Below are 24,779 nucleotides of genomic sequence, written 5' to 3'. Positions count from 1 at the left end.
CCTCGGTCTCTAAGCCCCGCCCCCCCGCCGGGCTCGCGTGAGGCCCGCAGCCAATCGGAGGCCGCTGGGGGAGGGGGGGGCGGGGCGCGGGAGGGATGCACGTGGGGGGGTGGGGGGGGGAGATGGAGGGGGGTGAATGTATGGGGTGGGGGGGGGTGTAAATGTATGGGGGGTGCAGATAGGGGAAGGGGGGATGTTGTAAGCCCTGGGGGGGCTGCAAGGCCTGGGGGCTGCTAAATCAAGGGGGGGGGGGTTGTAAAAACTTGGGGGGCTGCAAATGGGAAGGGGGGGGAGTAAGTCTATGGGGGGGATATATGGGGTGGGTGTAAAGCCTGGGGGCTGTAAATTGAGGGAGGGGGGGTGTTGCAAACCTTGGGGGGCTGCAAGGATTGGGGGTTGTAAAATGATGGGGTATAAAGGAGGGGGGGGCTGCAAATGGAGGGGGGAGTTGCAAATCTGGGGGTGGGGGGGTAAATCTTAGGGGGGGGGGTTGCAAAGCCTGGGGGCTGCAAACAGGGAGAAGGGGGGGGTGATGCAAACCCTGAGGGGGCTGTGAGGCCTGGGGGCTGCAAATCTATGGGGGGGGTGTAAATCTATAGGGAGGGAGTGTAAAGCCTGGGGATTGCAAACTGGGGGGGGGGGGCTGCAAAGCCTTGGGGGTATGGGGGGGTTGCAAAGCCTTGGGGGGTTCTGCAAATGGGGGTATGGGGGGGGCTGCAAACCTTGGGGAGGCTGAAAGCAGGGGGCAAGGGGGGTGTTGCACACCCTTGGGGTGGGGGGGTTGCAAACTCGGGTAGGGGTCTGCAGCTGGGGGGAGGGAGGCTGTTGCAATCTTCTGCGGGGGCTGCAAACCCTTGGGAGAGGTTGCGAACAAGGGGAGGAGGGGGGTGTTGCAAACCCTTTTGGGGGGGGTTGCAAACTTTGGGGGGGGAGGCTGAAAACGGGGGGAGAGGTGGGTGTTGCAAACCTCTGGGGGGTGTTTTGTAGGTGCTGGGGGTTGCAAATTGAGGGGGGAGGGTTGCAAACCGGGGGGGGGGGGGGTGCAACCAGGGGGAGTTGCTCCCCGGAGCATCTGCCCCATGTGCATCAGTGTCCCGGACAGCCAGGACCTTCGGCTTGCCAGGGGGGTCCTGCAGCTTTTCAGCACCCCCTCAGGGGGAGCAGCTGCCCCTGTGGCCTGGGCAGTTGCAAAACTGGTGCAAGAGTCCAGCGTGAAATCCTGGTTTATTTGGGGCTGGGATTTTAGGGTACGTCCCTATGAAGGGACAGCTTGTGTGGGTGCAGGCAGGGCAGGTTACTTCAAGGCCCTTGGTGGATGAAGGATCCCAAGGACCCTCTGCACTCAGGTGTGGGCTGGGAACAGCTCCATGGCAAGGAAATTCCTTTTGTGGGCAGAAAAGGCAACGATTGCCTAAGCTACAGGTGCTGGCTCTCTTGCTTGCATGTTTTGGCCCCGGTACCACTCTGGGCTCGAGGCTCTCTCGCTGCCTTGTGTTTGTGGGCAGGGAATTGAGGCACGCACCGGAGCAATAATGGCCCAAGCCGACGATTTCACGGCTGACACATGGTTCTGCAGCCGGTCCTGGCGCTGGAGGACTTGGTTGGGGAAAACACCTCCTGATGGAGGAGGACCCAGCCCCGTCCTCGTGCCCTGGTGGGACCGAGTCGCTGCCAGCCCAGAGCAGGAGGCTTTGGGATTTCTGCCAGCTGAGGACGGCTCTGGCTCTGTGCTAATGCAGAAGAAGGCACAGAACTGACCTTGTTCCAGGCCCTTTTCCATGGGGTTGCAATGCTGGGAAGGAGCCCTGGGGTAAAAGTAGCATGGGAATTGCCTGACAGCCTGTGCCAGGTCGCTCTGTCCTGGGAGAAAGCTTACCCTCGGCTGGAACTGGGACCATGTAGTCTTGGAAAAGGAGAGTCACTGGGGTTAAAAAAGCACTGAGGACCTTTAGTTTTACCTCCCTAAGTACCCAGGGTTTTCAGGAGCTGTCCTGGCTGCATACCAGGAATAGCAGGCTGGCTGTAGCGCTACGAGAATGAACGCCAGGGATCCGTCCCTTGGCACGAGGCTGAGTGATGTGTCCCGGGCTGTCCAGGACTTGCCCTGTAATGTCCGGGTGTCCTGGAGAGCGCTTCTCCCAGTCCCAAAAAGAGCAGCAGAGGGTGAGCTGATCGCCAGCAGCGTGAATGACGAGGAGGCGAGTGCTCAGCTTACTCCCTGCTGCTCCCTAATGCAGCAGTGTTGGATGTACCAGTGCATCCGGGTAAAGATGTCCTAGGACAGCTACAACCACCCAATTTCTGTCCCTTGTGCCACACACAGGAGCAAGGTGGCAGAATCCCACGGCATTGGACTCTTTTTCCTCCAGGTGATCACATACCCGTCTGCAGCCAGGCTGGCAGAAAGCTGCCCTCAGGCACCATTCACTCCTCCCAGACTTCAGCAAGAGCCCTCAGCTGTTGGACAGCACTGCAGTCCTCCAGGTTACCTGTGCTGATACTAACCAGTTAGCTAAATGGTACCTGGTTAGCAGCAGAACAGGTGGCATCAGTACTGGGGGGCTTGGGTGGACCAGCAGTGCCTGCCTGTCCAGCTGTCAGTGGGTCTTGTGGTCTGAGAATATTCTTCGCTGTTATCTTCAGTGTCTGCCTAATCTGGCGTCTGCAAGTGAAATTACACAGCTCAGCCCATGGCAGGAGCTGGATGTGTGAAGAATTTCACCTTCCTTCATGGTAGGAAGGCAAAGGTGTTACGAGGTAGGCTGGGTGGGGATCCAAGGCAGTGCATTGAACTGATTGGAAACAAATCAGAAAAAGAGTGGGGAAGGAGGAAGGAAGGAAAGAAGCAAGGAAGAAAGCAAGGAAAAAATAAGCTAAACAAGGAGCTCCACATTGCAACATTGCAGGCGGGGTTGTGTTCCAAGTGCATTGGGATCTGGGAATCCTTCCTTCTAAATATTTCTAAGTATCAGAGCAATCTGGAAGCGTTTTAACTTGGAAGCAATGCAGCGCTTTGCCCTCTCTGCTCTCAAACTGCTTTCCAGCTTGTGGGCTTTTTTTGCCATGTATTTGTTTTCTCCCTCGGGACAGGTGATCCAGCTTTTCCCTGCTGCTTGTGTCGTTCTCAGTGCCTGACCCCACTTCTGCCAGTAGCTCTTCTTACCCACTAAGAGCTGCTCTTTCTGGCAGAATTAGTTGGGGTTTTTTTTTTTTTTTTTTTTTTTTCAATCACTTCTCCTTTTCCCTCCCAGTCTTCCACTCTCATTGTTTTTCTCCTTCTGCTCTTTTGCCATCTGTGTGATTGTCTCATGCCTCCATTATAAAGTTCTATGAAATCCTCGCTGAAAATTATCGTGCTGCTACAAAAGCTGGGGATTAGATTCATCCTTCAGCTCAGGTCAGCGGAGGTAATGTGTAGATACATTCATCTGCTTCTTTCAGGAAACTGCACAGGAGTTGGGAGATGTGGCTGTGCCGTGTGCTCTCTGGGGTGCTGTCAGAATATTGCCAGGATATTTGCAAAAAGGAGCAAATTTCTGGAGAGAGCTGAAGGCCTGGAGTCTCACGCCATCAGTCATGTCTAGGGACAGTCAGCTTCACCCATCTCCATTTCTTCTCAAGATCTGGGACAAGTGATAGGTATGCTCTATAATTAGCTTCGTAGATAAACCCCAAGCTTACAACACAAATAATTTCCCTAATGCTTGAGATGCCTGTCTAGGACAGCATTGAGCTGGTTTTACTTTCCCCAAAGGACAGGACTGAAGGACCCTGCAAGAAGCACTTTTCACCCTTGTCTCCAAAACTGTAAACTTAAACCATTTTGCATTATTTGAAAAGGGATTCTCTTTTGGCTTACAGTCATAAATGCTACTTGCTCATTTTTTTTTAGCAGGGAATAATCTCAAAATACCCTTGTGTTTGCTGATACTTCAAGGTAAAAGTATCAACTGGAAGTCTTCCCATTTTCCAGATGTAACGATTTCCAAAATAAATATGGGATGGGTTGTGGGATAATACCATGTGAACATTTTAATAGAGACAATAATGTCCTCCAGTTGATACAAATCTGGACTGATTCCAGACATAAATGTTGTAGTCTTTCTTACAGGGGTACCAAGGATTACATCAAGAAAACAAAACCATAACGTTCAACACGCTGATCCTGCAGGCTGACCCAAGAGGTGACATCCTGGGCTATATTCATGCTACTAGCTTCGGCAGAATTGTGCTTTGACTGTACATGTATTTCTCCCTCTGTTCCTGGAGACAGTGATTTATTCTTTCTAAATCAGGTGACAGAATTGGCTAAATTGAGTCGTTAAAGGCTAAATTGTGCCACTGGGATTGCTGAGAGGCAGTGCATGTGGAGGCTGTTCCAGGAGCATCCTGGAATGGGAGCTGAGACCCAAAGCATCTGCTTCTCTCTTTCTTTCCTGCTTTCCAAGAAAGTGCTTTCTGTAGGTCTGGAAGGAATGCAAGATCACATCTCGCATCCTCCGAGTGCCTCAGTTTGCTTGAAATTCCCTTATCTGGATAATAAAGGTTGGATCTCTGCCTTCATTTGGCCAAAACCTCTACAAGCCATTTTTACCCCACCTGGATGGAAAAAAAAAAATCTTTTATGGTGGAAAAATCACGTGCTATCGAAATGTATGTCTGCCCATGCTCTCTGCAATCCCAGTGCTGTCTCTCTAACTCTTCTCCTTTCTCCATCATCCTCCGTTCTTGATGTTTATCAAATTCAGCAGTCAGGAAAGACCTGTCCTGCAGAGCTTCCATGTCCTCCATTTCTGCGTGCCAGGTGGGGGCAGCATCCTTCAAACATGCAGATGGTGCTCACCTTTCTATAAACGTGAGTGGGAAGGAAGAGACCAGGCTGGGCTCACACATTCAGAGGCAGCATTAGTTGGATCTCCGCTCCTGAAGTCCAAGCAGTGAACTACAGCTCTGGACCTCTATTGCCTGAGCTTCCTGATTGCTAATTTACTGCCCAGCTCTTTTGGGGGCCTCTTGAATGAGTTCTGAGACAAATATGCTATGGAGAGGTCTGGCCCTAAGTAGGGCAGCTACAAACCAGTCATCACCATTTGCCCTCGGGAGCAGCAGCCAGTCGCTGGCCGTGCTCTTCAGCCCTGTAGATGCAAAGCATCTTTCCCAAAGTGGGAGAGAAAAAGGAGGCAGGAATGAATGATGAAATCCTTAAGTAAAACATTTTGTTTGCTCTGCCTCTGCACCCATTCCCATCTTATTTGAGGTTATTACTGCAACATTATTTATGTTTCAAACACAGGAATTTTTTCAAAGTCATGAACAGCTCCATGAACTTAAGAAAAGACTCAGAAGGAGTTGTTTTTTCTCTGTTTGAAGTCCTAGCAGACTTAAAGTTTCTGTAATAAAACTGTCAGTCCATAAAGTTGGGCTGCTAAGACCACAGATGAAATGTAGTTATTCTAAAGCAACTGAGCAGCCAACAGCTCCTTTGAAAAGTAGTGATAGTTTCTAGGAACCCAGCACTTTTGAAAAGTCTTTCAATTTAATCCTGAGTTTTCCAGAGGAATAATGAACAGTAAATTTCAGTGACTTAATTTTCAACTGCTCATGTTGAAATAGCCTTAGGACTCTGATCGCTCCTGCTGCCAGCTCTCAGACATCTCAGCAGTAAAAATCAACTGCCTACGCAGCAGCTGTTGAATCACCGCATGTTGCAGGTTTGTATTTCCAAGAAAACTGGCTGTGATTTTAGGTTATCCTGCAAGGCTGGGTTGATAAACTGCATTGACCTTCAGCAGGACTCTGGACATCCAAAATGGTGAGCCAGGTGAGTGGCTTGGAGGAGACTCTTTGAGGCAAGCTGCCCCCTTTGCCTTTATTTTCAGTCACCCTTTGCTGTGAGGCTTCTTGAAAGTTCTTCAAACTGCAAATGAAGGAAGCAGTGCTCCCATGATTACTATTAGCTTTTCGAATACTGGATTTAGACCAGTAGATGTGGCTTTAGACATCTGTGTTTGGACCTCTTGTCAAAACCAAAAACAGTATGAAAATTATCAAAATCGGTCGTGGATTTGTTGGGACTGCAAAGCTGCTGATCACACCGGCAGACTCTGCTTTTGGTTTCTCTCTGCTGGGCTGAGCTTTGAACGCACATGAAAAAGAATGGAGAAGTTGAAATAAGCCAGTTAAAATTCTCAAAAGAACTGTCTTTAAACACAGAAGCATTCAGAGAACAAAACCTCCTTTTCAGCACTCCTGGCTCTTTCCTAGGGGCCGTTTCTTACAGTTCTGCTAAATCAGTTGAGAAAGTCACTAAAGCATAGCAACATCGCTGTGTTCCTATGAAAAAAGCACCAAAGATCCTTGAGAAAACTCTGAACAGCGCAGAAAGCAAGAACAAATGTTTTATATATGTGGTATTGTTAAAACTCCCAAGTGGCATAAATATAATAAACAATAGTGAAGAATGGGATATTTCTGCTTGTTTCCACACACTCAGGATGACCTAACCTACCTCAGGCATGGTTCCACTTTGTGACTTGTGAGTTATTTGATCGTTCCAAACTTGTGAAAATAAACACTATTATTCTACTGTTCTGCCTTGTGCGTTCTTTTGTTCTCTGTAAATAGACTGAGAACTATCAAATGAAAGTAAATTATAATGAAATACAAATCAAAATGCAAAGTGCAGATAAAACAAAAGTGACACATGGAAAAATGCAATAAGCACAAAAATAATGAAATGGTAGACTCGTCACCGAGCACAGCTCTATGCTCCAGATGACTTTGTCAGCGTTTTATGGTTGAGTTCTGATCTCATTTGCAGAGGTCTCCTGCTGAGACTTTCCTCATTGTAACTCTGGCATAGCCAAGATAAAAATCTAGCATTTGAAAATTAGGATTTTCAGAGAAACCCGTGAGAGTTGCTCAAATCCCATTGGGTTTCAGTGCAGGCTGGACACCTAACTCAGTGCTTCTTTTAAAAAATCCCCTTCATAAAGGCTATTTTAAACAGGTTATTTCTTTCCCTCCCGATATTATCTTCCAGACAATATTTTTCAGTGTTTTGTCAAGTTGTAAATAAAAGCTCTTGGTGTCATTTTTGTACCTGAGTACCTAGCTAGAAGACAAGAGCTTGAGTGTAAATTCTTTCTTGGGATTGGTTTTGCTCTTTGGGGTTGGCTAAGCCCAGAAAGCCACCCATGCCTCTGTGTAGCAGTAACATCTCAAAGCCATGTTTGTAGATCATTTAAATATTTGAATATCAAATATTTGTCCAGCTTTGTGCACATCATGTTAAGAATTACTCTTGTTTATAACATAAATGATAGGGTTTTCACTGCTCACCAGGTGAGTTCCTTTTACAGTCTGATGTATGCCACTATAAGGAAGCTTCTCTTGATATTTTTATAGTGTTTTTTAGCACTGGAAGGCTCTGAAGATAGGGAGCAGAAAACTTACTGTGTTGGCCAGAGTTCAGTATGCATGTGCATATGCATGTGCATAGAGATGAGGTGACTGGTCAGACATGGTATTGTTTTACATTCCCCACCCACACAAGGAAAGCACCTTCCTTTTACATCCTATTTATAAAATATAAGAGATTTTTTCTTGGTATTTTTGGGAGAAGAGTTGCGATGCAATTTTATACAGATCTCACTTCTGTCAAAAACCTAGGGAGAGAACTGATACAGTCCTGGCTGCCATAATATTACTGCACCTAATAATAAAGCATGGTAAATGACCTATGTCCACGGTGGAGCACTTTATGTCTCAGCATCATGAAGCAGCATTAACCCAAATTATATATTTCAACAAAGTTCCCTCATACCAGAACTTCATCAGATTTTACATGAGTAATCATGATTATCCAAGAAATTATACCTCCTCCCAGCACCCCCACTCCCACTGAACTGCATCCATCTCTGTTCTGGGAGAACAATTGCACTTAGCAATAGAGAGTAAAGAAAATCACATTTTCAGATGATGAGAAATTTTAAGTAAACAAAACAGCACACTTTGAAAGAGTATATGGTTTTTACTATTGTGTAAAGGAGCTATAATTATTAATGATTTAAAAAATAAAAAATTAAAATAGAGAAAAACAGGTTTATAGTACAGCTCAGCAGAAGCTCATGGTCTCAGAACAAACTTCCTTTAACACACAGCATCTCAGTTTGTTCTAGCTGAAGAAAAACACGTTCTGCCTCAAGGCCATCTCTTACCATACCACTTTCTAGGAGGACTTTTGAAAGTTCTTTTGTCCCATGTGTCTGCTTAACAAATGATCGTTTGAAATGCTGGCTGTTTACTCACTGAAATCACGGACTTGGGACCCAATTCATCCTTCATAATTCTGAGGCTGCAGCAGCATGGCATTACACTTTATGTGCAATTCTTATGTCCAAGACATTAAAATGACCCTCTAGATGGGCTGAAATTAAGTTTTTTATCCTGCAGTGCTGCATTGTTGCCCAAGGATTCTTGCATTAAAAAAATAAAAAAATAAAAAAATCCCTCAGATCTCCACTTTCTTCAGCCCATGTTAATTCCTCTTAACTTTACCCAGAGACTTGAGAAGCTAAGGAATGAGACACACATCCTAAGCATCTGAGAGTCGAGGGAGAGTGGAGCACTTCCAGTGCAGCCTCGGTAGATCTGAACTGGGCTCTCTCTTTCTGCCTTGAGTCCATGGGATTCAGTGGCAAACTAACCTACAGAAAAACTTAATAACAAATGAACTATGAACTCAGCCTTGGCTTCACAACAGCCACATCAGATGCATAGGAAGAAGAGGCAGGCTGTGGGGCAGCACAGAGCACAGAGCCTTTTTTTCTATTTGGGAGATAATCGGCTTCAGTTTGCTCAGGGAGCATTTGAATTAAATGGCAGCTCCCCCAGATTTTTTTAATGCATGTTTTTTGGGGAGTTTTCTTTTTATATTTTTCATAGCTCCCCAAGGATATCTCTACAGTGTCAACAATAATGAATGACATGAACTTTTACCATACGGAACTGAAATATCATGGTATTCTAGTTTTCATGGTAATTTGGCCCCATGGAAGTCTCTCTGAGGAATAAAAAATGCCTGAGAAAAACGGAATTCACATAAACCCTAGTTATTTTCTAACTTCATCTATATGTCTATTGGGAACGAGATGAATTGTCAGAATCCAAATATAAATTACACTGCCCAAGAATGAAAGATCACTACATCCTGAAATGCTTCATCCAGTAATAATAAAAAATAAAATTCTGTATTTGTTCCATTGATAACAAAACCTCCGCACCATGCTAAAATGCCTTAGTGATCAGCACTAGTAGAAAAGAATAAGGGTGCGGCTCCTTGACAGTTGAAGCCAATCTAAGCTGATCTGTTTTCCTTTGTGGTCACACCACCCCTCCTCGTCATCACAAGACTATTTATTTTATTTTGTTCAGTTAGTTTTTTGACAGTTAGTACCTGCACCATCCCTGCCAAGGAATCAGAGGAACAGCAGAAATGCACATGGAGCAGGGTGGGTCCATAGGAATGACGTTTCAGGTCAGAAAATGGTCATGGAATTGCTGCTTCGGACAGATGAAGAGCTGCTTGAAGGGACAGATATGATCTGTAGGTCCATTTCTGAATTGCTTTGCACCCTGTGTAGTCACTTGTACACAGGAAAGGAATACAAGGTAAATACAAAAAGGCAGCAAAGCTTCTGGACAAGATTGAAGGTCATTATTTGTGCTCAGGCTAATTTTAAAGGTCCTCAAGTGCATGTAACAGCAATCCATATGATTAATTTGCCAACTCAGATAGAAATTAAGAAGTCTGTTTGCCAAAGACTTGCCAAACCAGTCCTTCTCACGGTCAGGAATGAACCTTATGTATTTGCCTTCACCTATATAGGAATAGGTAGTGAAAACCAAATGTCATTTACAAATGGTTTATAGAACAGCAGCTCTGTTTGTGTGAGGAAAGGGGATAAACTGTACTGGAAAAGGGAACAGAATAAAGCAGATAGCTTCTGCTAAAGACTATCTGTATAAATATATCAGCAAAAAAAAAATAAAATAAATCACATGCTTAAATAAAATAACTATACCAACTCTTAAACTGAGTGTATACTGTGGCTGTTTAAAAAGAGATCAAGGCCAAGTGCAAGGTCCTGCACCTGGGCTGGGGCAATCACAAACCCAAATACAGGCTGGGCAGGGAATAGATTGAGAGCAGCCCTGAGGAGAAGGACCTGGGGGTATTGGTGGATGAGAAGCTCAACATGAGCTGGCAATGTGCTCTTGCAGCCCAGAAAGCCAGCTGTATCCTGGGCTGCATCAAAAGCAGCATGGCCAGCAGGGCAAGGGAGGGGATTGTCCCCTCTGCTCTGCTCTCCTGAGACCACGCCTGGAGCCCTGCATTCAGCTCTGGGGCCCCCAGCACATGGATGACATGGAAGTATTAGAACAAGTCCAGAGGAGGGCCACGAGGATGATCAGAGGGCTGGAGCACCTCTCCTGTGAAGACAGACTGAGGGAGTTGGGGTTGTTCAGCCTGGAGAAGAGAAGGCCCCAGGGAGACCTCACAGCGGCCTGCCAGTACCTAAAGGGGGCTACAGGAAAGCGGGGAAGGGACTCTTTGTCAAGGGGTGTAGGGATAGGACAAGGGGGGATGGCTTTAAATTAAAAGACCTGAGACTTAGATTAAATATTTGGAAGAAATTCTTCACTCAGAGGGTGGTGAGGCCCTGGCACAGGCTGCCCAGACAAGCTGTAAATGCCCCATCCCTGGAGGTGCTCAAGGCCAGGCTGGATGGGGCTTTGGGCAGCCTGGGCTGGTGGGAGGTGTCCCTGCCCATGGCAGGGGGCTGGAGTTGGATGGGCTTTAAGATCCCTTCCAATCCAAACCATTCTGTGATTCTACAAAATCCAATAATTAGAAGAATTGCTGTGGAGACTGGAATTTGGAAGTAATTAGCACTCAACAGCTATATTTTAAATGGCCCACAAAGTAGAGACCGGTGCCACTGTAAACTGGGCAGTCCTGCTAGAGCTGGAAGAGCTGCATATTGTTGCCTGTTTAAACTTCTCTGTGATTTTAACAGGACCCAGTTGTAGCTGTGTGTACAACTTAGTGCCACTTTGCTGGTGTGCAAAGTGCTCTTTGTGAGAGTCGTGCCAACAGCCGCTATCAGCAAGGGGGCAGATTTCAATGTTGTATCCAGTCGCCCTTTGTGTATTCACAAACTCCACAAAAGCAGCATGAATCTAACCAACTTCGACTCCTGGCAGATGTTAAATTTCTTTCCCAGGAGGATGACCCACTGCCTGCCTAACATAATACAAAGAAGGTTTTTTTTTTCAGCCATGCCCCTGCAAGTCAATACTTGCTGTTATGTAATTAAACACAGCATATCAGCTCACACGGGTTTTTTAATGGGAAAAATAGCGCATTTTAAGATTTGTGGCCAGATCCATCAGCATGCTTCACAGCTCTGTGCTGCTCCAGTGACACAGAACAACCTTAAGCCTGCAAGAACCGATTGATTCAACCAGCTTGTTGTTCTATCACTGGAGCAGTGCAAACCAGCTGAAGCGTATCAGCAAATCTGCCTTCTGAGCTCCTATTTTGAGGGATTTATATCTCAGCCTAACTTAACTTCCAAAGTCTCCTTACATGTAAAGGGTTATTAGTTACTTCTTGAGTAATTCATCTGAAGCGAAAGTGCACTATGATGCTTCCAAAGTATCTGTAGCACCTATGTCCAAAAGGAAATTTTGTGAGATGTGAGTGAAAACTGGCTTGCTGGACCAGGACTGGGTGTACCCTGAGTGTGTGGGGAGCAGTAATGGAGCTCAGCATGGCATGCTAGGCACCGAGGGGAGGCAGAAAGATTGTTTCTGAAATCCTGTCCAGCTCAGCTTACCTTACAGGACACACAAAATGCCACGGAGAGCCAAGTACAGTGTAGCTCATGGAGAGCAAATATAGCGTAATAACCTCTGATGCTGCAACAGAGTTAAGGCAAAACAGGACACAGAAAGATTTAGTAGGACAGATGACTCTGCAAAAAGGAAACTAAGCTGTATTTATAAAGCAAGACTCGTGACCTCTCGGAGAAATAGAGCTCAGTCTGTCATTTTCCACCATGGTTAAATAACGCCTTGTGAATGATCAGGCTATTATTTCCAAAGTTTCGGACTAATTTGCTATTGCGAAATGAAATTTCTTCAAACAAGGCAAAAAGTGCATTCCTCCTTCAGGATTGCACTCTGCACATGCCAAATCTGAAGTTATAAAACCAAGCTGTTTTGGAGTTATCTGAGCATGAAAAAAAGGCCTCTGAACAATTTTCTGAGAAGAAAACTGTTTATCATTTTCCAGAAAAAAAAATAAAAAAATAATTCCTTGGACCAAGATCAAGTATGGGAAATTTCAAGCCAAAATGCAAATCTCTGAGCACTATGGAAGCAAATATGAGCAGTGGTTCAAACTGAAAGACATTTTGGGAGGCAGCAGCACTGGTTCCAAAGTGCGGGCTGAATTCTGCCTCCACCATGGGTCTGACGTTCAAACCACAGTCCACTGATTTTCCCAGAATGAACAGATTTTCTTGAAATTTGGCATACTGTATCTCTGCAGCACTGCTTTCCTGGGAAGTTTGGTAAAATCATGCAAGGGAAGAGGCTGGTGGTTTTGTTTGTTTTTGTGTTTTAGCACAGCGTTTTATATATGTAGCTACACTCTGAAAAAATCATTGTCAAAATATTTTTTGTCATACCAGATCCTGAAAATGTCTTTGCCAAGTAACTTCTTGTCTGTTCTGCTAATCTGGCTGAGGACATGCATGAATCCCTTAATTATTGGAAGAAATTGGCATTGGGAAAACTGTTAAAACCAACAAAAAATGAGTTAAAGGTATTTTTAAGCCAAGAAAGAGAAGCACCTGTGTGAAAAATACTAGTACAAGGATAAAGTGGCCCGTATATAAGCATCTTTCACCTATGAAAGTTCCAGCCACCTTTGCTCTCAGGTGCTCCATTGCATGCTGTGTGTGATACAGGTGTGCATTTTAGATTTCTGACTGCACAAGTAACCTCAGAAATCCTCTTGCACTGGCACACATTTTGATGATAGCTAAATACAAATGATTATTTGAAATGGTGTATATCAAATAGCACTGAAATTTCCTGTTTACAGTGCTACAAAAACAAAGCCTGAATTCTGTGTGCAGGCCGAGTTAATATTATTGACTTTCAGGGGTCATGGAGCAATTGCTGACCCACGCTGGCATGCAAGGAATTACACATGTGAATCCAGATATGGTACGTATGTGTCAGAGCTTAGCTGCATGGAAGTACCTTAAGGGAGGCTACAGGCTGAATGTTTTCTTCATGAAAACAGAGACTAGCAGTGTGGTAGGAGACCTGTCCTGCATTGCACTGTCTGGATTTTCCTTGACTGCAGAGAGAAATGAACCCCCTGACTCACATGCAAACACCAAGAGGCAGAAACCTAAATGAACCATCTCTCATCGAGGGCAAACTCCACCCTATATGATTAGGACCCAAACCATCCCTCAGTGAGCCCAACTGCTAACTCGGACAGGAGCTGGATCAGGGTGCTGCAGTGCTCTGTGGCAGATAAATCTGTACATCCTATATCCTTCATTTCAAGGTCTGGGATACATTCTTCTGCCCCACTGAGATCGATGTTGATTGATTCATTGTCACTGAACCAAGCAACATCCTGTGCACAACTTTCTGCACACAGCTAGGCTTGCGCCCGTTCTCTGGCACTCCCACTGATATTATACATAAATATACCATCATATAAAAATAGATATATGTATGCATTTGCATATGCATGTAAAGACACATAAATTCATATGCAGCTCACTGCAGTGTTTTTTTCCAGAGGTCACATAGAACCATGTTCACTTGAAGTGTTGTGACAAAACAAACCATTTCATTTGTGTTGTTACTGGACAATTTAAATGCTGATTACAGTGAATAAATACAGCAGAATAAATGTAAATCATGGAATACATATACTTCCTGCTTTAAAAAGGTCAGCCTCACAAAGTACAGAAGTAGGTGAGAAAATTTGTGTTAAGCATGTGAATAATAACTATAAATCAATTTTAAATATTTTACTGGATGACTGAAAATCCATCACTGACCAAAGAAAGCAATGCCCCTTGATTAAGAAAATCAGCCGATTTTATAGATGGAAAAATTAAAGAAAACATCTCTAACAAATTAAAAAATATATGAAGTTAAGAAAAGCATCAATGACAAAGAGGAGACATTGATTTGAATGAATAAAAATTCAAAAGGAATTACAATAGTGTGATAAAATAAGCAAAAAGAGACAATTAATGGACAGGTGGTCAAAGACAACTGAAATTTATGTAAACTGAGACAAAGAGAAAGTTACTAATGGTACCAGTAGGTTACTAAATGGAATTTGCAGAATTGTCAATAAACAATGCAGGTGACAGACATGTCCAACAGGTATTTTTGTTGTATTTTGGAAAACATATATGGCATGTTAGACAGAACTGACATTAATTAATGTCATTAATGTAACCTTACCATTTCAATGGTAACATAAAGACGATGTCCCAAAACAGCTCTGAAATTTGCATATTTTTAAAAATGTACATGTTTAGATAATTCGTATCCAAGAACTTTATAAGAAATCTGTGGGATGGCAATGTCAATTCCCTCTGTCATGGACCCAGGAGACTGACAGAAAGGCAGAGACCTGTTCTCATCCAGCATTAGACACCTCTCAGTCACCTTTCACTTCTGGGCTAGTCACCCCATGTTCTCTTCACTGTCTGTTGACAGACAGAGGTGTTTTTAGATTGAAATTCATCTGACCATAAGTAGACGCAAATTTGGTTATGAAAATCACATCCTAATATGCTATCCACATATTAAAAAAATCAACAGGCTGCCTGAGGTTTCTCAGGTCTGCCCACAAGGCATCCGTTGTGGCTCTGAGCATAAGGCTGTGGTCAAAAGGGTAGATAGCATCCTTGGATGTATAAGCAGGATGGTCTTGTGCAGGAATGGAGGGGTTATTTCACCTGCATGTTTGACATCAGTGTCATTCCTACTGGAAAGCCAAACCATGTTCTAACACTGGTTCAGGAAAACACTGATGCTTTGAAAATGTTCCGAATAAACCAGTTATAAACCTTCTCAGATTTCCCAAAAGATGCTATAAGAGTCCGAGAGATAATGGGGAGCATCATTTCTGTAAGGTAGAAATGTGTTTGCAACTTTCATAAATGTGCAAAAAACTTATACAAACTTAAGAGGAAAATTGTAATAGCGGCAAGATAATAGATTATAAGTAAAATTGTATATTCATGTAATTCCTATAACGTGAGTTGCCCTCTGCAAGTGTCTGCCTATCCTAGCTGTCTCTAAAGGGACCGAGGGTGCTTAGACTCACTAATTAAGTCAGATAATTCCTTCAAGACTTAAAGGTAGGCAGGATGGTTTGGGCTGAAAGTGCTTTCCAAACAGCAGGCTCAAATCTCACTCCTTTAAAATCAAAAGAATGGTCAAGGCTTTGGAAAAGATGCCTTACAGTAAGAAACTCGGCAAGTTCAATCTATTTTGCTTACTGCAAAAAGGCCAAAGGGTGACTTAATAACAAGCTGACATTACCTACAGGGCTAATCTTCGTAATGACTTCTCAACCTGGTTGGTAAAGATATCACAAAAGTTAGAGCCGAAGATAACTCAGACTAGAAACCTAATGTAATTATTGGTGGCCACAATAAATGATGCTTAGAGCTTTGTAGAAAGGTAGTTGCTGATGCTTTAATGAAGGCAACCTCAAAATCAGATTTATTGAGAAAAAAGATATTCTGTAATTCAAACAATAATCAAGGAACTAACAGGGCTTGTGCTGTACAGGATTCAGGCCAGAATCTCACAACTGTCCAGCAATCTAAGAATCTATAAGCCCACTATCCAGGAGGTTTCTTACTTTGATCTGTTTAAAGAAACTATTATGTACATGCTTATCATGGTGACATTTAATCACTGTTAATATGTGCATAAGGTTCAAAGCAGGGCAATTGCCATTTTTTCCAACTCAGACCGCTGGTATGATTTGCTAGTGCTCTTGTTTTGAAAACTAATTCCCATTATCTAAAAGACTTTCCAAAGCAAATATAACAGCGTAGCACTTTCTAATATTTATTTTGTGTTCCCAAAGAAAAAGCAATAGTGGTAGTTATTTCTTTTTGGAGGGGGCATATGATGGTTCTTTTTCTAAAACAATACTTGTGTCCCACTGCAGCTTTAAAATGTCCCCCTGTCCCTCTTTTGAGTCAAAGGACTGGATCCACTGGCAGAGGAATAGGTAGCAGGCAAATTGTTTAATGGGAATTAGGCGGTCTACGCTGGTAGCAGCCAACGCTGCTTCAGTGCCTAATTGCTGCAGAAGACTGCAAATGAAAAGGCTTTTAATATAGTAAGATGAAGATTCATAGTTTTAAGGTCACCATGATCCTCCTCCCTCCAGTCATCTTTCCTACATAATTTGGACCAAAACAGAACATACCAAACCAAAACAAAAAAGCAGGAGGCAGAGACTCTCATGGGATTTTTTTTTTTTTTTTTTGAGTGTTTGCCTGTATGAACTACAGAATGTCCAGCACCCATTCCCCGTCTGATTCAGATCATAAACTTGGTGGGGCTGGGAACAGCTTGGCGGACATTTGCAGCACACTGTGTGCATTCACAGCATTATCGCCGACCGAGATTAGCAGTGGAGCGCTGCTAGTCACAGAAGGCAATGCTTATGAGTAAATATGGACCTCAACAGGCTGAGCTGCTGACTACATTGTAGCCTCATTGCACGACCTTGGGACTGCAGCACTGTCTGCCTCTGTGTTTAAAAAGTTAAGATAATATGACTTGTCTGCCTCGCGAGGATTTTGTAAGACTGCAGTCATTGTTTATTAGAACTGGTTATAAACTATCACGGTGATGAGAGCTTTGTAAATACCTGTGCTCATGAAACCTTGGTTAAAACACCTCATGCTAGAAGGTGACCACTCATTGCAGCACGGCCACACGCATATGGATGCACGGCTCTTGGCGATGGCCGTGCTCGGGACACCCACATATGTCACACACTGTACACACACACACACAGCCAGCCAGAGGTCATTTAACCGGGGCTTTACAAACATTTTCCAAGCGCTTTACAAACAATTTCATTAATAGATGACATATTTTTGCTAAAGGCACAACCAGCCCAACCAGATTTTATTACAGGTGTAAACAACGCTGAGTGAATTGAAGTGTGAGCCTCATGTGTCTGCTCTTAATCCCGGGGACACCCTACAGCTCTGCTCAATTTCCCTTCAAAATTCATGAACCCTACACCTGTACTTAGGAGAGGTAGACAAACCCTACACCCATATGTGTTTAGGAGAGGTATATAAATCCTACATCCGTATGTGTTTAGGAGAGGTTCACAAACCCTACATCCATACATGCTTAGGAGAGACACACAAACCCTACATCCTTGTGTGTTTAGGAGAGGTGCTCAAACTCTACATCCTTATATATTTAGGAGAGGCACACAAACTCTACATCTGTGTTTAGGAGAGATATACCAACACCACGAAGTGCTTGGAGAGGCACCCTAGGTTTCTCTCTCCCCGTGAAGGTCCACCACCACCCAGGTGTGACCAGATTTATGAGTGGAGGAGGTGTTGGGAGAAAAGGTGGCAGCTTGGAGACCTGCCCTGTGTTCTGGCAAGGGCGAGGAAGGAGAGGAGGGAGAGGAGGCTGATGGCTCAGCCCAGCCTGCCCCTGGGGAGCCAGGCCTGAGCCTGGGCACCTCGGGGTGCCCCTCTCAGGCCCTGCCGCTGCCCTCCACCGGTGTGGGGACATCGGGGACCCATCCCCGGGTTACCAAGCCCGGGGGGAGGCATGGCAGGGCCGCTCGCTGCTCACAGCGGGGTCGCCGCGCATGAAGGAGGGGGAAAACTCCTGAGGCTCCGCAGGGCCGAGGGGCTCCGGGGTGGCTCCGGGGGGGGGCTCCACAAGGCACCCAGCGGGGCTCTCCCCCCGGGCCGGGGCTGTGGCTGTGCCCGCCCCGGGAGGCTGGGAGGAGGCCGGGGCTCGGGGAGGCGCCGTCCCCTCCCCTGGGCAGTTTCTCGGCGCGGCGGTTTAAGAGCAGAGCCGCCCCCGGCCCCTCCCCGTTGGAGCCGGCCCGGGCGGCACGGCGCGGCCGGGGCCGGAGCCGGGGCCGGGGGCAGGTGGGGGGCCGGGGGGGGGGGTGGGTCTCGGCCATGGCACGGTGCTGTGGTGGCGGTGGTGGCAGGGGGGCGGCCGGGCGGCTGCTGGCCCTGCTGCTGGCCCTGCAGCTCGGCGGGACGCGGGGCTTCGGCGACGAGGAGGAGCGGCGCTGCGACGCCATCCGCATCGCCATGTGCCAGAACCTGGGCTACAATGTCACCAAGATGCCCAACCTGGTGGGCCACGAGCTGCAGGCGGACGCCGAGCTGCAGCTCACCACCTTCACCCCCCTCATCCAGTACGGCTGCTCCAGCCAGCTCCAGGTGGGTCCCAACCCCTCAAAAAACTCCCAAATCTCTCCCCAAACCCCCTTCTCCAGAACCGGGAGCCGGGCGTTGTGCTGACATTTCCCCCATGTCCCCCGCTGCAAAACCTGGAGGGAGCGGGCTGCAGCACAAGGCAGCGCTGTGTGGGCTTCCTAAGGGGGGAAAAAAAGGGGTCCTGCCGTGCCCAGCCCGCAGGGACACCCCCACGGCAGCAGCCAGCTTGGACCCCGGGTCCCCAAATCCCTGAAGCCCCCCCGGTGTGGCTACAGCCCCCCAAAATCGCCGTGTTTCCAAAGCTGAGCGAGCGGCAGCGTTTTATGGCCGGTGCGAACCCGTCGGTGGCCCGATGGTGAAAGAGAAGCGCGTTCTTCCAGGAGGATCACAAACCCAAGTGATTCAGTAAATGCCTTTCCTTCTGTTTGTTTGCTAGCCGTGATATCCAGGCAGTGCCTTGAACAAAAGTATGTATTTGTTTAAACCGCTTTAAAATATACTTTTTTTTTTCTTCTTCTTTCCTAAATTGCACCCTTGAGGTTTACATCTGGCTAAATCCCACTCGCTTTATTGAAAGTGATGGGCTAAATTTGCATGGGGCTAATCTGGGGAGTGAAACGTTCAGGCTTTGGCTTCGGACCACACTTGAACTGAAAGAAGGCAGCATTTTTAGGGTTTTTTCTCCTAAGTTTTTATTGTTCTTGGTTTATTTGTTTTATGCTGCTTCCTGTTTTTTAAGGCAAGGGACCAAAAATTACTGCTAAAAAGGCAAAAAGGAAAACTTGTTATGTTTTGACCTGTTGAATTTTCTCCTAACACGCTTGTGATTTCTGTTTCTCTCTTCCAGTTCTTCCTTTGTTCAGTCTATGTCCCGATGTGCACAGAGAAGATTAACATCCCTATAGGTCCCTGTGGTGGCATGTGCCTCTCTGTCAAAAGAAGATGTGAACCTGTTTTAAAAGAATTTGGATTTGCCTGGCCGGACAGCCTGAACTGCAGCAAATTCCCACCCCAGAACGATCACAATCACATGTGCATGGAGGGCCCGGGAGATGAAGAGGTTCCCCTTCATAGCAAGACATCCTTGCAGCCCGGAGAAGAGTGCCACAGCATGGGATCCAATTCTGATCAGTACATCTGGGTCAAGAGGAGCCTGAACTGCGTCCTCAAGTGTGGCTACGATGCTGGGCTCTACAGCAGGTCAGCGAAGGAATTCACAGATATCTGGATGGCCGTGTGGGCTAGTCTTTGCTTCATATCAACTGCGTTCACAGTCCTGACCTTCCTGATTGATTCATCCAGATTTTCCTACCCGGAGCGCCCAATCATATTTTTGAGCATGTGCTACAATATTTATAGCATTGCTTATATTGTGAGGCTAACTGTGGGCCGGGAAAGGATATCCTGTGATTTTGAAGAGGCAGCAGAACCTGTTCTTATCCAAGAAGGTCTTAAGAACACAGGATGTGCTATAATTTTCTTGCTGATGTACTTTTTCGGGATGGCTAGCTCCATCTGGTGGGTTATTCTGACATTGACGTGGTTTCTGGCCGCAGGACTCAAGTGGGGCCATGAGGCTATAGAAATGCACAGTTCGTATTTCCACATTGCAGCCTGGGCTATCCCTGCAGTGAAGACCATTGTCATTTTGATTATGAGACTGGTAGATGCAGATGAGCTCACTGGCCTGTGCTACGTTGGGAACCAGAACCTGGATGCGCTGACGGGCTTTGTTGTTGCTCCGCTTTTTACCTACCTGGTTATTGGAACTTTATTCATTGCAGCTGGGTTAGTGGCCTTATTTAAAATCAGGTCTAATCTTCAGAAAGATGGAACTAAAACTGACAAACTGGAAAGACTGATGGTTAAAATCGGTGTCTTCTCAGTGCTGTACACCGTCCCAGCAACGTGTGTCATTGCCTGTTATTTCTACGAAATCTCCAACTGGGCCATTTTCCGCTATTCGGCAGATGATTCCAATATGGCCGTGGAGATGCTCAAAATCTTCATGTCCCTCCTGGTGGGTATCACTTCAGGTATGTGGATCTGGTCAGCCAAAACTCTGCACACGTGGCAGAAGTGCTCGAACAGACTGGTGAACTCAGGGAAAGTGAAACGGGAGAAGAGAGCAGATGGTTGGGTGAAACCTGGGAAAGGGAACGAGACTGTGGTATGAGAAAAGGATGACACCCCCCCGATGGTCTGACTGCTCTCGCCTGAAGGACTGATTGTGTATAAGCATTGCAGTGTAAATGCTGGGAGCAGAGTGGGGAGACAGTAGCAAAATTGTCTCTTGAGGAAGGAGAAAAAAGCCTTAAAGAATAAGCAAACAAAAAAATCATGCTGCAAATACAATAGCCATAAACCATGCTGCCCAAAATAGGAAAGCCCAGGGAGGCTTTAAAAGCTGTGAAATATCCAAACACATTATCTTCCTTTTTTTTTATAAAGTAGGATGCAATATTCTGATGTGTTTAGAAGCAGTGGAACTGTAGCCCACAGCTGTGGGATATTGTCTTGTGTTATATCGTCTTACAGCTGGTGGAGGAAAGGCAGTCTGGGTCCAAGTTCTGTGCTGATTTAGGGGCCAGTTACCAGAGATGGAGCACCCAGAACCACAATTAGTTGTCTTCTTTCCGAGTGCAGCATCGGGAAGGAAGTGCTCGCTGAGGGTTGTGTCTCTACACTCTGGGGAATTCTGTTGCTCCCGTATGCTGCACGAGTCAGCCAAGGATCAGGTCCTCCAACAAATAATTAAGCAGACTTTCCAAGTCTGGGAATTACCCAAACTAAGAAGGATTTAGTGAGGTATTAGTGAGGATGACTCTTAAGTCATCTGATGGTCTAATAATAATTTTGACTCCTTTTTACTGTCTGTAACCTGGTCTGAACTGAGTGTTTCGTTCAGGAATTTGGACCTCCCTAGGTCCCTTCCAACCTGAAGTATTACATGATTCTGTCAATATTTCAAATGTTTTTAAAAAAGCTTTACTCAAGGTCATTGTCAGAAGTAGAGGAATATGTGGAAGCTTGGAAACTGTGCGTGCTGTTATGCATCACTTAGCATCGTCCGCCTGCCTCTGCTCCCGTTCCTTCAGGTGCTCCTGCGATTTCCAGCTGACTACTTTATTTTGCTGCGTCTAATAGCTTTAAATAAAGTCTTACGTTGTAGTGCTCCTTCCTACAGGAAAGAGAAAAATGAGTTGAGGGTCTCTTCAGAACAATGTCAGTTTTCTCCAAGTAAACTTATCTGGCTCTCTGGAGACCATTGCATGAAGCAATTAAGTCTTAATATATTTCATTCGGTGCGATGGTATCTCTGCAGACGCCAGTCTGGGAGAAGCGAAATGTTGAGTTCCTTGGCAACCTCATGTTCACACAGCTCAGTTGTATAATTATGTGTGTCAGTTACAATTAAAAGAACATTCTCAGTCCATGACATCGCAGTACAGCTGACTGCCTTAGAACGAGGCTCCAGTTGCTCACTGACAGCTATGGAGATACTCTTTTTTTTTTTCCTTAACATATCGATGCATACAGGATGCGAGCAGGCATTCACTCCTCAGGAATGATAGAAACATTGTCAACTTTCTAAAGGGATCCAAGGAGAAGAGATCCAACTTCTTGATGAATAATGTTGTTTCACAGCAGCTTTCAAGTTGTCTTAGTCTTTTAAATGTGGAGGCAATGGCTTGTGCTTGTGGGGAGCTTGAGCCTTGTGTCTGAGCTGGTTTGGCTGTTAAGAAAGGTGATGCAAACAGTGACAGCCCGCAAGCACTGAAGAGAACACTGGTTTGATGTGCTGTCCCTTTGAAAGACCTTCAGTTTTATCTGTGTACCCTAAATTTTTGCTTCATTTGGTTGTGTGGAACCAGCTCAGCTGCTGAAAGTCCCCCCAGTACCCTGACTCCCATGACTTTTGAGGGCAGCTGAGAACATGCACTGCTTTAGTACAGTCCTCACTTTTCCTACAGGTGCCCCATGTGCTTCCCAAACCACAATTCATTCCAGCTCTGGCCGTGAGCACTAATCTGTCCCAGAAGTGTGAATTGTTTCAATGTCAATGTTGAAACATGTGCTAGAGCATATTTTAAAAAACAAACAATCAACCAAACAAACCCTAATTGCAGTCTTTGTGGTCGGGCTCCCTCTCTAGCAGAACAAGTGACAACTTGACACATTCTGCTCAATGCACAACCATTGTCTTGGCCAGTGCTGCATACCAGCTGAGCCTTTTGATCCTCTCTATAAAGTCTCTCACCATTAGTGTTGTGTTTGGATCTGGCTATTCCTCTGTGGACGGGGAGTTCTGCAATACGAAATCTTCAGACTCTCCGTGACGTGATCTGTCGGCTGACCCAGCAAGGGATGTACAACCAGCAGCTGTATTTTGACTTTCAAGGGGTGAGGACACAGTATGAGCCCTGTCTTATAACCTAGCCTTGGCCTGTGCCAAGGTGTCACGTTCACTCAAGTGTCCTTCAGTCTGAAGCGCCTTGGATACTTTCCTGGCTGATACAACTCCTGCTTGACCTGACTGATTCAACAAACAGCTTTTTTAACTGTGTTGTGTACACAGAAGTGAATGTTAAGTAGCACTCCTGTTACCAGATCCTTGCATCTCTGACTGCGGCGCTGTGGACTGTGACAGACGGATGTCCCTGGTGATTCGAGACACTGGAAATGAGTTTGTTGAGGACAGCACTGTGTAGCCATGTGGGAGTTGAGGACCTGCTGAAGTGTGAGGCACTCAAATGCCATGGGTAGGAGGTGGGGTGGGGAGAGACACCAGTAGCTGTTCCTGAAGGAGCATCTTCTCCAAGCTCTCAGGGGCACTGTGCCAGCTCTTGCAGTGACAAAACCGTTCTGTGAATGTACCCATCCATCTGCATTCACCTTTCTCTGCTCCGGGGATGTCTGAAGGGGAAGTCACAGCAGACAGCCCAAAACCCAGCAGTCATGGAGAGTGGGTATCTGCAACTCGTCCATTCTCTCATTTCAGCGTTGTTATGAATTTAAAGCCAAAAAATGTGTGACTAATCCTCTCTCGGAAGTGCAGTTGCTGTGGTTATACAACGAGAAACCTTTCGGCGGTTACCTTCCTGGCACGGGCCCTGCTCCCTCCAGCTCCGTCTGCCCGTCTCTCCCACCCCAGCGTGTGGCTTTTTCACCGCACGTTTCTGAAGCATCTCTCAGAGAGGTACAAGCCTGGCTCCTGCGTTGAACAGAGAGGTTAGCTCCTTTCTCTGAGCTTCTAAGGAAATAGACACTGATTATTTTGGGGTGTACAGAAAATATATCTGCTCTGATGTATGTACTGTAAATTTCTAATTTATCACTGTAAAAAAAAACAAAAAACAAAAACAAACAAAAAACCTTTGCTATTTAATTTTTATATCAAAATAAAATTTTAACCTCTGTGGATAACTAAGGTATTCCTGGCAGCCCTCATGTTTTTGTTGAGTTTGTTTCCTGGATTGGCTATGCTGCTGTTGCATGTTCTTTTTTCCCCTGACAGAAGAAGGACGCGTGGTCCAAATGGGTTAAAACAGCTCAGTTTGGATCTCATGTGGGTTGCAAAAGCATCTCTGCCAACTGGAAACAGCTGAGAACAAAACATCACTGGGCAAGAGTGAAAGTACGTACGTGTTTCAGTGCTTGCACATGGGGTGGAAAGAAACTCTTTGAAAAGCAGCATGTAGGTCCATGAGCCTGTGGAAGAGCCAGGAGGCTCTTGTGTGCTTGTGCTTGTCCCTGTGTGCCACCAGAACCAAATGGAAGCAAAAACACAACTGTCCACTGCTGCTGTAGCAGTGCTCCTGGGGAAAGCAGGGCTTTGTGTAAGGTTCCTCTTTACTCCATGTAGTATGGAGTAAGGGCATCCAGAGAAGCACGGAGCATCCAGATGTTGGGTGTGTGGTGGGAAGGGCAGCACAGCCACGTGCCTGTTGAGGGTACAACATCTGTTAGTGGTTTGGGAAAGGGCAAGTGCTCAAAATGTGCTAACTCAAAAAGGGTATTTTTAGCCCTTCAGAGAACAGATTCAACCCGTTATATACATTTTTTTTTTTTTTAATTTTTTTAAAAGGCTTTTTAATGCCCTGCTTATTTTTTATTCCTTTTTATCATTTCTGTTCACCAGTTAGGTGAGAGCTCCTTCTTTTTGTGTACGCCCTTCACCACTTTGACGCCAATTATGCA

General features: G+C 45.7%; 1 protein-coding gene across 1 annotated transcript; it reads left to right on the top strand.

Moving 5' to 3' along the window:
• Positions 1-18,235: 18,235 nt before the first annotated feature.
• On the top strand, positions 18,236-24,009 carry FZD4 (frizzled class receptor 4). Its single transcript, XM_068667574.1, has 2 exons — positions 18,236-18,581; positions 19,426-24,009. Exons 1-2 carry the CDS (start codon positions 18,312-18,314, stop codon positions 20,752-20,754), a joined length of 1,599 nt encoding a protein of 532 aa, XP_068523675.1. The 5' UTR covers positions 18,236-18,311; the 3' UTR covers positions 20,755-24,009.
• The last annotated feature ends 770 nt before the right edge of the window (positions 24,010-24,779 follow it).

The sequence above is a fragment of the Anas acuta genome, chromosome 1 (assembly GCF_963932015.1).
Source record: "Anas acuta chromosome 1, bAnaAcu1.1, whole genome shotgun sequence".
NCBI lineage: Eukaryota > Metazoa > Chordata > Aves > Anseriformes > Anatidae > Anas > Anas acuta.
This window is presented reverse-complemented; position numbering and strand designations above follow the sequence as displayed.

What these genes read in the sequence shown, in the direction of transcription:
- FZD4 (XM_068667574.1), top strand. Translation starts at nt 18,312, where the DNA reads ATGGCACGGTGCTGTGGTGGCGGTGGTGGCAGGGGGGCGGCCGGGCGG. An exon ending in GCTGCTCCAGCCAGCTCCAG is followed by an intron (nt 18,582 to 19,425) that starts GTGGGTCCCAAC and finishes TCTCTCTTCCAG; the next exon opens with TTCTTCCTTTGTTCAGTCTA.